Consider the following 16,616-nt stretch of genomic DNA (forward strand, 5'->3'; position numbering starts at 1 on the left):
GAATTCCAACAGTTCCGGTGTGGATTTCTCGGAAAAATCTCAAACTAATGTTTTAGTTTTCTTTTCTTTGAGCGGCTAAAATTTCAGCAAAATCCCAAGTTCGACTTTTTAAACGTTATTTTCGATAAATCTAAGCAGGCTGATCACCAAAGACTGCATGATAAGCATCTTTTTGATATCAACTTCAGAGTATTTGTGCGTAGATTAACAAAGTCATTTTTTGGATGACTGAGCACAAGATATGATAATAAATTATCTTAAGACGTCTGCTAATAACATTAAGGTGGTCCCTTATAATTTCATGACTCGTTTAACCACCTCGTATGAAGCATGGTTTCACCATTGAAAAAATTCATACATCACTTTAATTATTTTATGTTATTTTTTCCAGAATTATTAAATAGGTGTTTTGTTGGCAAATAAGAGATTTGTGATTTGGTGTATGATAAAACAATGATACCTAATCCACCCAGAGAGACGTTTTAATTTTCTTTCTTTCTTTTTCTCATTTTTTAAGGTTGTATCACTTTCGGTGGTGAAATCATGCACCATAAGAGGTGTTGTAACGATCCTTTAGATACAATTTTGGTGTAATGAATAGTGCATTTCTAGGGAAATAAACAGTTTAAGGTAGCAACACCCTTATGTTACTAATCAATATTAATGGTTCAAAGTGGGGAAAAAATATTAATTTACACTCAATTTATAGTTTAATTTAATTAATCACCAAAGAAAATGTGTATGTAGCCACCTTTCTAAAGATGTCAGACATACCAAAACAGAATTTTAAGTATAAATTATGTCAACACCTTTGCTAAACAGAATAATAAAAAATGTATGAAAAGGACATATTTTTTTTATGTCAACAGTTTAAAAAACCTGCCAATTTATAATGATGGGTATATCAGGGGAAATCATTGATATACATACAGTAGAGAAAAATACCAGCATATGAGTTATTGGCCTTGTCAACTTTTTTTTTTTTTTTTTTTTTTTTTTTATGAATAATTGATAATAAATAGAAAATTCTTCATTATCAATAATTTACCATTTTTTAAAATTTTGTCTCGTAAATGAAATTCTTCTAAAAGATTTGTGTCTATTTTTTAATTTATAGGCCTAAATAAAGATTTTGCTTTTAACCTTTGTCACCACATGAGAGTGGAGCTAGCTCTATCGATCTTTCCAGAAACAGATTATAATGCGCGTTGCATTGTGGGAGAAAATATAGGTCAAGTTTACAAATAATTGTTCAGGAAGGTGAAAGAAGAAAAAGGACTTATTCTAACGTTTAAATACTGAGGATATCATAAGTGAATTTTACAGTTGTGATTATCAGCCAAGGAAGGGATAGTCAACGCTGTTCTTGTCATTTTGTCGGACGGTTCCGCGTTTGAATTTTGTTTTTCAGCTGAATCAATGGGGGATTTTGAGTTCCGTGATTTTGATGCAATGAAAGTCGACAATTTCTCATCAACCAAAGATTTTTTGAAGAGGATGTCTTTTTATTCACACCCTAAAAGTTTTTTAAAGAACTTAAGACTTCCGAGCTCGTATGTGGCCTTGTTATAATTTTTTTTAATAATACGTGTTTTATTTGAATATTGTCATAATCAACATGAAGCTTTTGGAAAACTCGAGATTTGAACAGATCAACAGTGCTCTCAACATGCAGCTGGAAACTTCAAGAATTGAAGGAAGGTATGAAGATGAACAGGTTATACGGAGATCTATGTATATACACACACTATATAGCCTGACAGTGTGTAAACAAACACTCGTCAGTCCTGAGTCATTCCTCACGGAAGTGACACCATTTAATGATTTCAGATGGAGAGCTATAATTCAATCATAAAGATAGACTGTTAAAGTTCTGTAGATTAAATTTTTAATTATAATCCGTAATATTCTTTGACCTACCAGTATACTATAAGTATATCGCTAGAAATATTTGCACTTCAGAGTACTTAACAAAGCAATAAGCAGTTCTAGGCTAAGTGACTGTTGTAGTTCTTAGACTAGCCCAAACTACTACATTTTCATCCCTCTTTAAGTTACCTTCAACCTCAAAGACACATAACCCAGATTTTATTTGCCCCTGGTAGGACTTTCACCTGAAATCCAGGGGTGGTCAATGGCACCAAATGTAATATACACTTTATAAAAAAGGAGAAAATTTATGGCTGGATTGGGAATCTAACCTGGGACCCCTGTAATCAGGTGCTCTAACCACTGAGCTATCCAAGTCAATACCCAGAGTTCATATAGCCCAAACTACTACATTTTCCTCCCTTCTTAAATTTATATCTTAACCCTCGAAGACACATGCACTTGTAACTCAGATTCTTTTGCCCCTGGTGGGACCCACAGTGTGGTCAATGGCACCAAATGTAATAATATAAGAAAGGAAGAAATCTATAGCTGGACTGGGAATCAAACCTGGGACCCCTGCATTACTAGTCAGGTGCTCTAACCACTGAGCTATCCAAGTCGATATCCTCAACCCTGGTTCACAGCCTCAACTACTATTTACTAATAGTTATTTATTTTATTAAAGCTTACGGTCCGAATTACAATATTTTTTTTCCATCTCGTAAAAACGCTATTAAATCATTGCACGTATTTAGTTATGAGGCTGTATGACATATCATACATTATTTCACCCGTTTCAACCCAAATTATTTGATTTTAAATCGATGTTTACAAATAACTGCGTCACTCTGCCATTTCAAGTGATAGTCACGTGACCAGTTCAAACTTTCAGATCAGCGGTGGTCTTATCTGTGTAAAGTTGTGTATTTTGTTACAACAGTACCTTGCCATAAATGAAAATATCAAATACCTCTTAGTAATTCGTTGTTTTACCTCTTTCAGCCTTTAAACTTAAAACATGTTGGGATTCCCCTGATGCGCGTGGGTCTATTTATAGACGTCTATTATGGGATGATTTATATATGTACCACACTTATTTACTTTCTAGATAATATTCTCACTGTTTTCTTTTACATGCAGATGTTTTCAAGCATGTAATTAAGGGAAAGTTAATAACTTTATAAAGTAATTGATCTGCTTTAAAGTAATAATGCACAAAAATAATACATGAACATCGGGTCATACAGCTTTAAAGAATTGATGAATAGGAAAGTATGATGTTGGGTTATGTGAACCAGTTTATGTTTTTGGGTTATGTGAGCCAGTTTATGAAAAACACTCTACACAAAGTTATGTTACTTTCAAACATACTTTGCTGCTTGTAAATTTATTCCATATAATTTAGTTTTAAATAGGCCTATCACGAGACTGATAAATGCATTTTTATTTAAAAATGACATCACAATCTGACAGGTGAATACACTTTACACAGCAAGTTTAAAAATACAAACGGTATTGCAAAAATTAAATATATAATATATGTTGCTTCATAGATCATTTAAATTACCTTTCTTTACAAAACCAAGTACTGTGATTTATGAATAAATTTGAAGCTTCTATACTACCGAACCATATCAGAGCAACAAAGCTAATGTATTTTTTTAAAGAGAAAATTACAAAGGATAGAGATTGTTATCTTACAAGGATCAACAATGGGGAAAATTTGGGTTTAACTGCAAGGTGTCAGCTTACAGGAAGAAGTAGCAAAATAGTTAGATTGAATGGAGCTCAAAACTATATGCATAATTTCTTTTACGAACAGAATGGGCTTGCTTGTTTCTGAAAATATCTTATAATCTCAGTCATGCTGTGGTGATCAGATCTTGGCAAGAATCTAATTAGCACTATTGTCACAAGTCCAAGTGATTTGTCTGTTTGCAATAGAGTGGCCTTATAGATAAAGAGGTTCTTCAAACTAGATCATAGCAGTGTTTGTACTGCTGTTCTGATATGGGGATCCACTCCATTGAACTTATTGGTGTTGCTGATGTCAGATGCACTATTATCATTCTACATCTCCTGGTGTTCAGGGTGTTTTCATTTTCCAAAATGACTTGTCCAGCCATTTCACACCCCCCCCCCCCCCCCCCCCCCCCCCCCCCCCCCCCCCCCGTAGGTGCGTGTGTTGTTTTGTATGGCTGTGGACATTCTGGAAAAGTTTCAGTTTCCTGTGTGTGTAAATGGCCCTTGTCCAGTAAGATCTTGCTGTGTCCAACTGACTGTTCAATGTCTATTCATATCCATTTGTAGAAGACTAAATTTTGAGAGTCTGCAGTTCTATCTGTAATTAAATCTATTTGTTAACTTTTCATGATGTAGATGATTGGCATGCTACATCCCACCCTTTTGTGTGGAGGGGTCAGGGAGGGGGTGTTGTCTGTAGACAATTTCCATGACTTCTATCTTAAGTAGTTTATTTATCAATTCTATATTATGTATGCCGATGTGTCATAAATCGGAGGGTATGGCGTTCTATCTGTATAATTTTATTCTGGCATCAATAGAACCGTTATCATCACTGGTTGCTTTGTCAATGAAATCAACATTTACATGTAATTAGTTATATTTCTGACGAACTTGCATGTGACATACAGTGGTATGAGATACATTACTTGTATAACAAATGATAACACAAACTTAAAACATGTCTAGGTGTTACTATGATATCTGGTTAACTCAAGACATTTATATTCAGTGTGTGTTTGTGTTTACATTGCATGTTGCTTGTAAATACTAATACATGTTTTCACTGTTATGTTTGTTTTCTACAAGTATCAATTTTTCCATGCCTGCTCTATTTACGTAATTCTGTGTACAAAATATCTTATAAAATAATTACATTGGTTTATTTATGTACTATTAATTATTTCAGAATTGAGAGTTACTCTTGTAAGATGGCTGGGAATGATAAGAAGCTGTTTAAGCTGATCAGTCAGGAAGGAGGGGTGGGGCCACTGGATCTTCAGGCTCTGTCCCCTCCTCAGACCGTGCTGTCCCACAGTCCTACCAAGTAAGCAGACACTCACAGTACAGTAAGATAAACACATACAAAATCACAGTCCTACCAAGTAAGCAGGCACTCACAGTACAGTAACATAAACACATACAAAATCACAGTCCTACCAAGTAAGCAGACACTCGCAGTACAGTAAGATAAACACATACAAAATCACAGTCCTACCAAGTACCGGTAAGCAGGCACTCGCAGTACAGTAAGATAAACACATACAGCCCTACCAAGTAAGCAGACACTCACAGTACAGTAACATAAACACATACAAAATCACAGTCCTACCAAGTAGGCAGACACTCACAGTACAGTAACATAAACACATACAAAATCACAGTCCTACCAAGTAAGCAGACACTCGCAGTACAGTAACATAAACACATACAAAATCACAGTCCTACCAAGTAGGCAGACACTCACAGTACAGTAACATAAACACATACAAAATCACAGTCCTACCAAGTAAGCAGACACTCGCAGTACAGTAACATAAACACATACAAAATCACAGTCCTACCAAGTAAGCAGACACTCACAGTACAGTAACATAAACACATACAAAATCAGTCCTACCAAGTAAGCAGACACTCGCAGTACAGTAACATAAACACATACAAAATCACAGTCCTACCAAGTAAACAGACACTCACAGTACAGTAACATAAACACATACAAAATCACAGTCCTACCAAGTAAACAGACACTCACTGTACAGTAACATAAACACTCACATACAAAATCAGTCCTACCAAGTAAGCAGACACTCGCAGTACAGTAAGATAAACACATACAAAATCACAGTCCTACCAAGGAAGCAGACACTCACAGTACAGTAAGATAAACACATACAAAATCACAGTCCTACCAATTACGCAGGCACTCACAGTACAGTAACATAAACACATACAAAATCACAGTCCTACCAAGTAAGCAGACACTCGCAGTACAGTAACATGAACACACCCATTTGATTGATATCTTAATCTGGTATAGTTCTAACTGTCACATAAACTCATACAGTAAAACATGCTTATAGTGAAGTGCCGAAGACAAAACAATTGTCATTCGTTATAAACGAAATTCATTTATGTCTAGTAAATTCATTGTAAGTTTTAAAACTACCGAGAATGAAGATCACTTTGTTGTAAGCATAAATTCATCCTGTAATTGTGTTTTACTACCATGGATTTGTGTTCGGACTATATCTTCCATTTTCTTCTACAAAGGTATACCATATTTTTACACTCAGGAAAGAGGTAATTTATACCTATTAATAACACCCTGTGGGAAATTGGGGTAAGCGGAGGGTATTCTTAGTGAGCATTGCTCACAGTATCTCTTGTTTAAAAACAAAATTTCCAACTATATTTTAAAGCATTTTGACGTGTACAAATTACTACAAAACAGGAAAATAACTTTTTGATTAGACGCATCTAACAAAATCAGTGATTATACATTACTTCGTTATTGAATACAGTTTCCTAATATCAATGTTGAACTTGAAGGATTAACTCATATCAATGTCTCAGTTGGCACATGTCAAAATTTCAACAGGAAAATCTGTTGTCATTATGAAATAAATATGTATATACACGTACTTGCATATCAGAGAAATGACAATGTTTTTAATGTGACTGACAGTCACTGTGATATGTAATGCTGTGGTGTTTTGTAGATCGTACAGTAAGAGTTTTGGCTCAGTGGAGAGTGAGGGCTACCTATGTGATACCATTCCCACAAAAACGCTCTTCTATCTGATATCAACGCTGAATGCTTCCTTTAATCCAGATTACGATTTCAGCAATGCTAAGAGTGAGGAATTCAGCAAGGAGCCCAGCATTGATGTCAGTTTAGTATACTGCGTTAGGATAGTTCATATCAAATCAAAATGCATATTGTTATTTTCTTGTTTGAGAATTACAATGTCAAAGTATGTACATGTTTGTATCACACTTCAAGGTAAAAACTTTAACCTGGGCTATATCTTTTGAACTAAGGGGGATATGATTTTGATATTTCACATAGAGATGTCTCATGAAGAGACCATTTGGTACTAAGACTTTTGACCTAGTGACCTTGACTGTGGACTCTGACCTACTGTCCAAAAAAAATTAACCTAGGCTATATCTTTTGAACTAAGGGGGATAGGGCTTTGATATTTCACTTATAGAATTTTTTTTACAATGTAGTGAATAAAACCATTAGAATTGGATAATCTTGAAAATAAAACTGAGTGATTTGAGCGGGGCGAGTTTGGTTTATTGTAGTGGGTGGTTAACACAGTGGATACGCAGTTGAATGCTACGGCAGGGGAACTATTTTCTGCATTAAAACAGACTTTATGGGCAGCAGTTGATGAGGAAATCAATCTCCAGGATTGTGAAATCTACAGGTAAAAATCCCAGTGTATTTCAGATGACTTTCACACGATTTTCTTTTAGATGATAACAGCCTGTCTGAATTGAAGTCATGAATTAACATAGTTTGGCTTGTTACAAGGAATTACAAAAGACTGACAGGATGAATTGCTAGCTGTAGATAGCTCAATAAGTTGATCTGTATGTTATGATCATATGAAGTTTGAATCTAGGTCAGAAAGTTACTCAGGTATGACTTTTGTCTAGTGGTTATACAGGAGTTGACTTCAAGGGCCATTTGTGAACCCTTTTCTTTTCAAGTGTTATCTATTGTTGTATTTCAGTTTAGAATACACATTGTATAAATTGGTATGTGTATGTGTGTGTGTATATATATATATATATATATATATAGCACAAACAAACAATTATAACACCCAACCTTACGTTTACCCCTAGGATCTAAACGATACATGTGAAAATCAATTAATATATAAAGCACTAAATAATCACAACTAGGTACTGAAAATTTTCGCCCCAGCCCGGGGTCGAACCAGCGACGTACGGCACCCACCGCCTAGCAAGATTGTCAAACCAGTGCGTAAGTCCACTCGGCCACAACGACTTCCCTATAAAAGGAAGCTTTGTTATGCTCCTAAAGCGCTACTTATACACACTGATGCACTCTCTGATCCACTCTCCTTATAAAATATCTTAAACACTGAATGACACAGCGACTGTGTGGGATTGCATCAGTGTGTATAAGTAGCGATTTAGGAGCATAACAAAGCTTCCTTTTATAGGGAAGTCGTTGTGGCCGAGTGGACTTACGCACTGGTTTGACAATCTTGCTAGGCGGTGGGTGCCGTACGTCGCTGGTTCGACCCCGGACTGGGGCGAAAATTTTCAGTACCTAGTTGTGATTATTTAGTGCTTTATATATATATATATATATATATATATCCAAATTGTGTTTTAAAAAAAATCACAGTGTCCGGTATAAAATATTAAAAGAAATAGAATAAACAGTACACAAAGTTAAAAATTTAATGCAAGCGCTTTCATTTTATAAACCTCAGGCGTTACATTTTAAAATAGTTTTGAAATGGTTTGACGTCATATAGGCGTCCTAACATTTCACGTACATAACGACGTCATTCGTTTATGACGTCGTTATGTACGTGAAATGTTAGGACGCCTTTATGACGTCAAACCATTTCAAAACTATTTTAAAATGTAACGCCTGAGGATTATAAAATGAAAGCGCTTGCGTTATATTTTTAACTTTGTGTACTGTTTATTCTATTTCTTTAATATATATATATATATATATATATATATATATATAATTTAAAAGAATAAAATCCAAAATGATTACATAATAATCAACGATCAGTTCCTGCTAGTACTTTCACCTTACTTGAATCAAGACAAACTGCCTGAAGAGTCGTAAGGTGAAAGTACTAGCAGGAACGGATTTTATTCTTTTAAATTATTCAACAACTGTGCCGATTTCTTCATTAATTTTTTGACATTATATATATAATATATACACACATTGATGTCAGTACACGTTCCCCAGCTGTTACTCAATCCATTCTGCCCGCGACAACTTTCATTGTTATCGAAAGACAATGAATAAATGATATTCAGATCTAAATCAAATTTTTTGTAATTTCAAAACATTTTTGGAGTGACAGAGAAATTTATGATCAAACAAAAGAGGAAATGATTGAATCCAACCAATTTTGTGAAGGAACTCTATTCTTGTCAAAATTACATGTAAATTAAGCAACCGGTACAGTATGCATGAATATTTCATTTTGAGGATAAACTTCTTGTGTCTGTCTTCATGTAAAACACAACTTTTTAGAACACCTGTAACTAAAGATTATTTGATAGAATAAAACTGTATTAAGCAGGCCAAGTGATGCTACATAAAATAATAATAATAAAGCCTTTATTTATCCAGGATTACATAATTAGCAATAACGCTAGTTTTCAATATGGTCCTGCATATAACATACATACAGACAGACAGACTACATAAAGATGACACACTAACAATCCACCTCATTTTACAAGAAGTGTGCATACTCCTAGCATATTTAAAAACCGTGCAGCTTGCTTACATTTTCATTCATTTGCTGACAACATATTTCCCCACCCACTTTTCATGCTTGTGACAACTCAGGTAGCTGATGGAGTAATGTCACACCTGAGTAACTTCACATCCAAAAAAAAATTGACAGAGCATTTTTTTTAGATATCTAGCAAACATCAGAAATCCTACAGGTCATTTGTAATTGCACTGTAAGCTTTTGAATGTGAAATTTTGTTTTACATTCTTCCAAAGAATAAATAAGCAAACACAAGTCTGTGATGAAATGTATGTCTCATTTCACAGCTACAATCCTGATCTGATCTCGGATCCATTCGGGGAAGAGGGCAGCATTTGGTCATTTAACTACTTTTTGTACAACAAGAAGCTGAAAAGAATAGTCTTCTTCACCTGCAGGGCTTACAGGTGAGTGACACACTCAGTAATGTGTGATCGTGAATTTACTTGTGTTGATGTAGTGATCTGTGTACACGTGCACTCATTGTACAGTGGTAATTTTCGAATACGTTTTATCATCTTGATTTCTTGTCATTACTTTTCATATGTTGGCAGTTTGACTTTTACCATGGTTGGGACTGCTAGTTTTGTATGTTCTTATTGAATTTGCAGTTGTTTGCTGATAACAGCTTAGCTTGTCAATAGCTCTGCCTGTTTCTCTCATTTTCTGCAGACAGGTGCAAAATGCCAATCCTCTTTCAATATTTTACTTGCACACATTGAAGGCATTTTCCTTGATTTTTGTTTCAATATTTTGGGTAATGATCCTGAAAGCATTACTCTCAATAAAGCAATTTGATTTTTACTGATGAAAATAAATACCAGTATACTATACTTTCAAAGTGCTTGCACTAAGAGCCAAAAGTTTGACCAAATACTGTGGAATCATTAGAATTTGTGGTGGCTCAATTTTCGTGGAATTCGTGGGTACCCTTCACCCACGAATTTACATCCTCAACGAATAAAGACATTCCAGAGTTATCTTTCTTACAAATGTATAAATCCATGAAATTATATCCCACGAACCCGTACAAATTTAGCAATCCACAGAAATTGGTCCCCACGAATTTAAATGATTCTACAGTAAGGGGAAAATGACGTACATTGGCATAATTTGTATGCATTCTCGAAGATTTGATGAAGAGATTTTGAAAATTCTTTATTAAAAAAATCAAGGATAAATGTTTATCACAGTAATAAACACAGGGTCCTTCCATAGTGATTGGGACTTGTGGTAGGGTCCTTCCATAGTGATTGGGACTTTTGGAAGGGTCCTTCTCTTAGGGCTGAAACGATTCGCTCCCTTCACGATACGACATATATAACAAAATATATATGTCTCTGATTTTACAGAAGAAACCGATAATAACTTCAAATAAAAATTTGATTACAAAGATTCAGTGTCAATTTTAAAAGCCGTTATTGGACACCATTTTGTCCCTCATACATGCAAAACTAATAAGTACAGGTCAAGCCTGATGTATTTTACTGAACCCAATTTTAAGAACTGTATCAAACTGAAGATCGAGGCAATGAAGCAAACATTGAATCGAGCATTAATATTGAACAGTATCAATATTTTGGTGAATCGTTTCACCCCTACCTTCTCTAGTGATTGGGTCCTATGAAAAGGCCCTTCCCTGGTGATTGGATCCTGTGAACGGACCCTTCTCTAGTACTTGGGTCCTGTGGTAAGGCCCTTCCCTGGTGATTGGGTCCTGTGAATGGACCCTTCTCTAGTACTTGGGTCCTGTGGTAGGATCCTTCCCTAGTGATTGGGTCCTGGCACCTGTATCTTACTGTCCCTTATGTGTTGTTTGATTGTAGTGTGTCTGCTCCGTATAATAGTGACTCGGGAATTGGCCAGGACAGCGAGATGTTTGATTATTCTGACAACATGGAGTTTTCCCAGGAGTGAGTAACCACGCAGTGTGGTGGTTTGTTTATGTGTGTCCTTGTTTGGATCTGGTCTGTTTTGTCTCCTCTCTTGGACTTTCTTTAAAATTCCAAGTGATATTGTGATATACAGTTTATCATTTTAAAATAATTACAATTATCTATGTGCATTTATGGAAAGGTTTTTCATTTTCTATGGTTATTTTGTATTGCAAAGTCATGTGTAGTTTTCTGTTCTTGAATTAAATGCCCAGAATGTCGGTCTGTTAAGAACCCAGTCCTGTTTAAAAACTGCTTTATTTTTCCCTCTATACCAAGAGAGTTTTCTTTTTAAAGTTGATTAAGTTAAATCATGTTAATGGGGTGAACTTCTTATTGTTTTCTGTCAACAAAACCCACCAATATACAATTAATTCAAATTCTGTAAATATTGAAATATTGATGAGATGAAAACAACAAATTATACAATCAATTTCAATTACTGTATGAAATAGATTTCACTTTTGAAAATACATGCGGGTATGAACTGCAATGCTTCACGCTGGCATACTTCCTCAAGCACTAACCATGTTGCATGTTAATACCTCTACATAAGTATACTGCCGTGAAACATTGTAGTTTGATACCCTCAAGTATTTTCAAAAATGAAATTTATTATTTACTGTGCATTTATTCCTGTCAGAACTCCCAGCCATTGAAATAAACGTACTATATTTATCGAGGTTTATACATGCATTGGCACATTCATGAAGAAATGGCTATCATTACAATTTGTAAAGATATTAAGATGAAATATTTGAAATGTAAATATTAACAGATAAACTTGAAGAAATTATCGACATAACTGTATTAAAATGATACCTTTACACATACATGTGGTATTATAGAATATCAAAAAAAGAAATTATCGACATAACTGTATTAAAATGATACCTTTACATATACATGTGGTATTATAGAATATCAAAAAAAGAAATTATCGAAATAACTGTATTAAAATGATACCTTTACACATACATGGGGTATTATAGAATATCAAAAAAAAATTTATCGACATTACTGTATTAAAATGATACCTTTACACATACATGTGGTATTATAGAATATATAAATAATTAACTGTAATAATCACTTTTGAATATTTTTATCATGAGATACAATGAGCACCTTCGTTAAAAATTCCCACTTACCCGATTCCTGAAATAATAAAAAAAATTAAAAAGGGGAAAATGTTTTTTTATATTAACTATATAAATTTAATGTACATGTATTAAAACATGTTACCAACCCTGTAGAAAGTTGTGTAAATTCCACTGTGCTAAACTTTCATGATTTGTTTCAATAGTACAATCGAGATAGTTTATCATGTTATAGGAAAATCGACTTTTAAAATTTCGATTAAAAAAGCATTGAAATATTGTTAATATGTTATTCATTATAGGTTTAATTTCATGGAAAAATGATAATTCGTGAATATACTGAAATTGAAAACCATGGTGTTAATTTCTCAATCTACATATGTAATTAAAATTCCCAAAGCTGTTTGTCTTAATGTCTTGTTTTATTTTAGATTTTTTTTTTTACAGGGATCTCTCGATGGAATGATGATAGTGTGATTTACCCATACCATTTCTGAAAACTGGGAGAGTTACACGCCCTTCATTCACACTCCTGTCACAGCAAGGCGCCCCAGCTTCATGATTTTGATTTATTTGACTTGCCACATAGAATAGTTAATTTTTTGTCTCCTCTAGATACCAGCATTTTTATTTCCTATGGGAGAACAAATTTGAATATTCTCGCATGCTGTGATCTTCTACTCAACTGTAAATATTACTTCTGTTTTGGGGGAAAAAAATTGTGTATTTAAAATGAGAACTTGTTTGTTGTTATGTGCAAACTTTTTGTAGAGATATAGCTTTTATACTCAATTCTATTTTTTCTATTCTTAGCCTCGTTTGCTTTGTTAGTATTAGTTGAAGAAAATTTTTATCATTTGTTATTGTTGACTGGTTCTATTTTGTTTAAACTACAAGTTCAGAGCAGAAATCCACCTGTAGCAGTTAATTTTGTCTATAGAAAACACCTGCCTTTGTGGGGTGGGGGTGGGGGGGGGGGGGGGGAGATTCACTGCTTCTAACAAAATGGCCACCAAAACACTACAAACAATTCAGAATATGGAAATAAATTGACTTAATTAGACAGTGCATGTCTTAGTGATATCAAGAGAAAGGGACAGAGAAAAATGCATGTGTAAATACAGAAACTTTGAATGCTGCGAATTATAGGCACATGTATCAACATTCCCCACAACATCAAATAGTGCACGGCGTTACTTACCTGGAAGAATCCTCGTCTCGAAAGCTCTCAGCACGATCATAAATCGACAGAGGAAAATTGGCAATGGAGATGCATAATGTGAAACATGTGTTAACCGAAATCAGGTGTTTGACACCTAAAAAGGACGGCAATATAGACATGTAATGTAAAGTGATAAATAAGGGAGGTAAATGTATTGTGATAGGGACACAATGGAAATCCCCTCCCATGGAAGTGTTGGGGGAAACAATGGATTGTGGGTGGAGACAATGGAAATTTAACACCACCCCCCCCCCCCCCTGGAAATGTCTGTGCATTATGAAACACTGTAAAGTGGGGATGAGTTTGTCTCCAAGACTTGTCTAAAGAGAAGCAGGGATTTCACAAGAAAACGAAAAAAAAAACCAAAAAAAAAAACCATCAATCTGATGGAAAATGGCCTCATCAGTGTTTTAGATACTTTTCAGTGGTTTTCTGTAAGAATATAACTCCATTAATCACTGTTGAAACTTGTTCTGAGAAATTATATTTCTGTCTTTGTACAGTTCACTCATGTGTTATAACCATCAATCAGTAAATTGTTTTTATTTTAAGAACATATGATGTTTGTTGTTATTCAATATTTTTTCCTGTGGATTCTGTAGAGAGTATTCAGACTTTTTATTTGGGTCATCCCAGCTCTGATAAAGCCCGGGACCTACTGTAGAGTCATTGAAATTCGTGGGGGCTAAATATCCTGGATTGTGGAGATTTTACAGTTTCGTTGGGATGTAATTTTTGTAGATTGTGGAGATTTTACAGTTTCATTGGGATGTAATTTTTATGCCCCCCAGATCGAAGATCGGGGGGCATATTGTTTTTGTCCTGTCTGTCATTCTGTCTGAAACTTTAACCTTGCTAATAACTTTTGAACAGTAAGTGATAGAGGTTTGATATTTCACATGAGTATTCCTTGTGACCAGACCTTTCCGTAGGTACCAACATTTTTGACCCTGTGATGTTGACCTTGGAGTTTGACTTATTTTTTGAAAACTTTAACCTTACTAATAACTTGAACAGTAAGTGATAGAGCTTTGATATTTAACATGAGTATTCCTTGTTACAAGACCTTTCCATTGGTATTGGACCTTTTGACCTTGACATTTGACCTACTTTTAATTTTTTTTACATTGGTCATAACTTCTAAATGGTAAATATTAGAGCTTTCATATTGTACATGAGCACTTCTTTTGACAAGATCTTCTACTGGTACCAAAATATTTGCCCTTGTGACCTTGGCCATCTTTGGAATTGGCCATTATCGGGGGCATTTGTGTTTCACAAACACATCTTGTAGATTGTGGAGATTTTGCAGTTTCATTGGGATGTAATTTTTGTAGATTGTGGAGATTTTACAGTTTCATTGGGATGTAATTTTTGTAGATTGTGGAGATTTTACAGTTTCATTGGGATGTAATTTTTGTAGATTGTGGAGATTTTACAGTTTCATTAGGATGTAATTTCGTGGTTATGTTTTATGTATTAATTGTGTATTTCATTGTGGTTTGAAATTCGTAGGATAGGGGTACATATTTTAATCTAATGATTCTACATGACCTTAACCTCAGTGTGATGATACACCAATTTACAAATGATAATGTTTGTAAACACTTTGCCTGCAACTAAACTTGTAAACGATTGTGCACGTCTAGTATTAGAGATACACAGACTTTTAAAAATATGCAATGAAAATGTTACTGGTGGAATATTAGGGACATATATATTGACCTTTACTCAATAACCTTATGATAATTATAGCAGGAAGTTATTTTCATTAGATTTAAAAGGTCGGGGAAAACTACCATGAAAATTTCCCTTCAGAAAGGAAACCTGAAGGGAAAATGTAGAGTTCAATGCCACACTGGGGAAGGGTGTAACGGTTAGATTAATTAGATTGTGTTCCACACCACATGTTGGCTCAGAAATCTTTCAAATTGACTGTTGGCACATAAAATGAATAATATTAAGGAGGTGTACTGCATTGTCACAATGGCTGACTTCCTTTTAAAACATGGATGAACATATTAATATCAGCAAAATTTGTCCATTCCTTTTCGATTTAAATGCCTAGCTGAGTAGGTTAGCATGTTGACAGCAGGATTTAAAAAAAAAATTTATTCAGGTACTTCCCATTAAAACTATTTTTTGACTAAATAAAGTGAATTTGAAGGGTTTTTTGGACAATTGACATAATGGCTGACTTCCTTTAAAAACATGGATGAAAAAATATCAGCAATATATGACTTTTCCTTTTCAATACAAATACCTTGCCAAGTAGCTCAGTAGGTTTAGCATACCAACTGCTGAACTGTAGTAAGAACCACTTGAATCCCTATCAGGGTTCGACACTAATGCTTGTCCAGTAGCTCGAGGCTAATACATTTTGCCCCGGACTATTAGAATATCAGTTACGAGTAGTCAGGTGGACTACTGAAAAATTAAAATCCTAATGGAAGGGACTAATGTCTAATCTTGAGTGCAACCGCATAAATTCTGCCCTTTAGCTTGTATCACTGCAATGCAAGCATATAATCTACACCCAAAACGTGGTTTGATGAATAAATCAGTAAAATCAGATGCTAAGTTTATTAGAATGTCATTTTGTAACAGAAATGCTGGATTTTACTTCTAGATTTTGAAAAAAAATTTGAGCGAGATCCCCCCGGACCCCCGCCACCATAAGGAGGAAAGCGCCATCCCACACTGCCCCACCACCTTGTCCCTTTGTGACTTCGCTGACTGCCTCCGGTAGCCGGACTAGCTACTGACCTGGACTAGTTAATTACAGAATCTGCTAGTCCTTTGGACTACTATGGTGAAAAAGTTAGTGTCGAACACTGCCTATTGAAGCGCCCCTCCCCTAGCCCATGATTTTAAGAAAGATGAATCTGTATTATCTGAGGATATTTGCATATTAGTGATGACAAATCATGGCCCTGCTGTT

At 34.8% G+C, this 16,616-nt stretch overlaps 1 protein-coding gene across 3 annotated transcripts; it reads left to right on the forward strand.

Annotated features, from left to right (window-relative positions):
* The first annotated feature begins 1,192 nt into the window (after window positions 1–1,192).
* On the forward strand, window positions 1,193–14,231 carry LOC125670878 (repressor of RNA polymerase III transcription MAF1 homolog). 3 transcript variants are annotated; one of them, XM_048906329.2, is made up of 7 exons: window positions 1,193–1,701; window positions 4,805–4,942; window positions 6,618–6,786; window positions 7,210–7,334; window positions 9,707–9,826; window positions 11,246–11,365; window positions 12,901–14,231. In XM_048906329.2, the coding sequence occupies exons 1-6, from the start codon at window positions 1,619–1,621 to the stop codon at window positions 11,334–11,336; spliced, it is 726 nt and encodes a 241-aa protein (XP_048762286.1). In that variant the 5' UTR covers window positions 1,193–1,618; the 3' UTR covers window positions 11,337–11,365; window positions 12,901–14,231. The 3 variants fall into 3 exon arrangements, with proteins under 3 accessions (XP_048762286.1, XP_048762278.1, XP_048762287.1); XM_048906321.2 differs by having other exon boundaries at window positions 11,246–11,332; XM_048906330.2 differs by lacking the exon at window positions 11,246–11,365.
* Window positions 14,232–16,616: the final 2,385 nt, after the last annotated feature.

This window comes from Ostrea edulis, chromosome 1 (genome assembly GCF_947568905.1).
Source record: "Ostrea edulis chromosome 1, xbOstEdul1.1, whole genome shotgun sequence".
In the NCBI taxonomy this organism is placed as follows: Eukaryota; Metazoa; Mollusca; class Bivalvia; order Ostreida; family Ostreidae; genus Ostrea; species Ostrea edulis.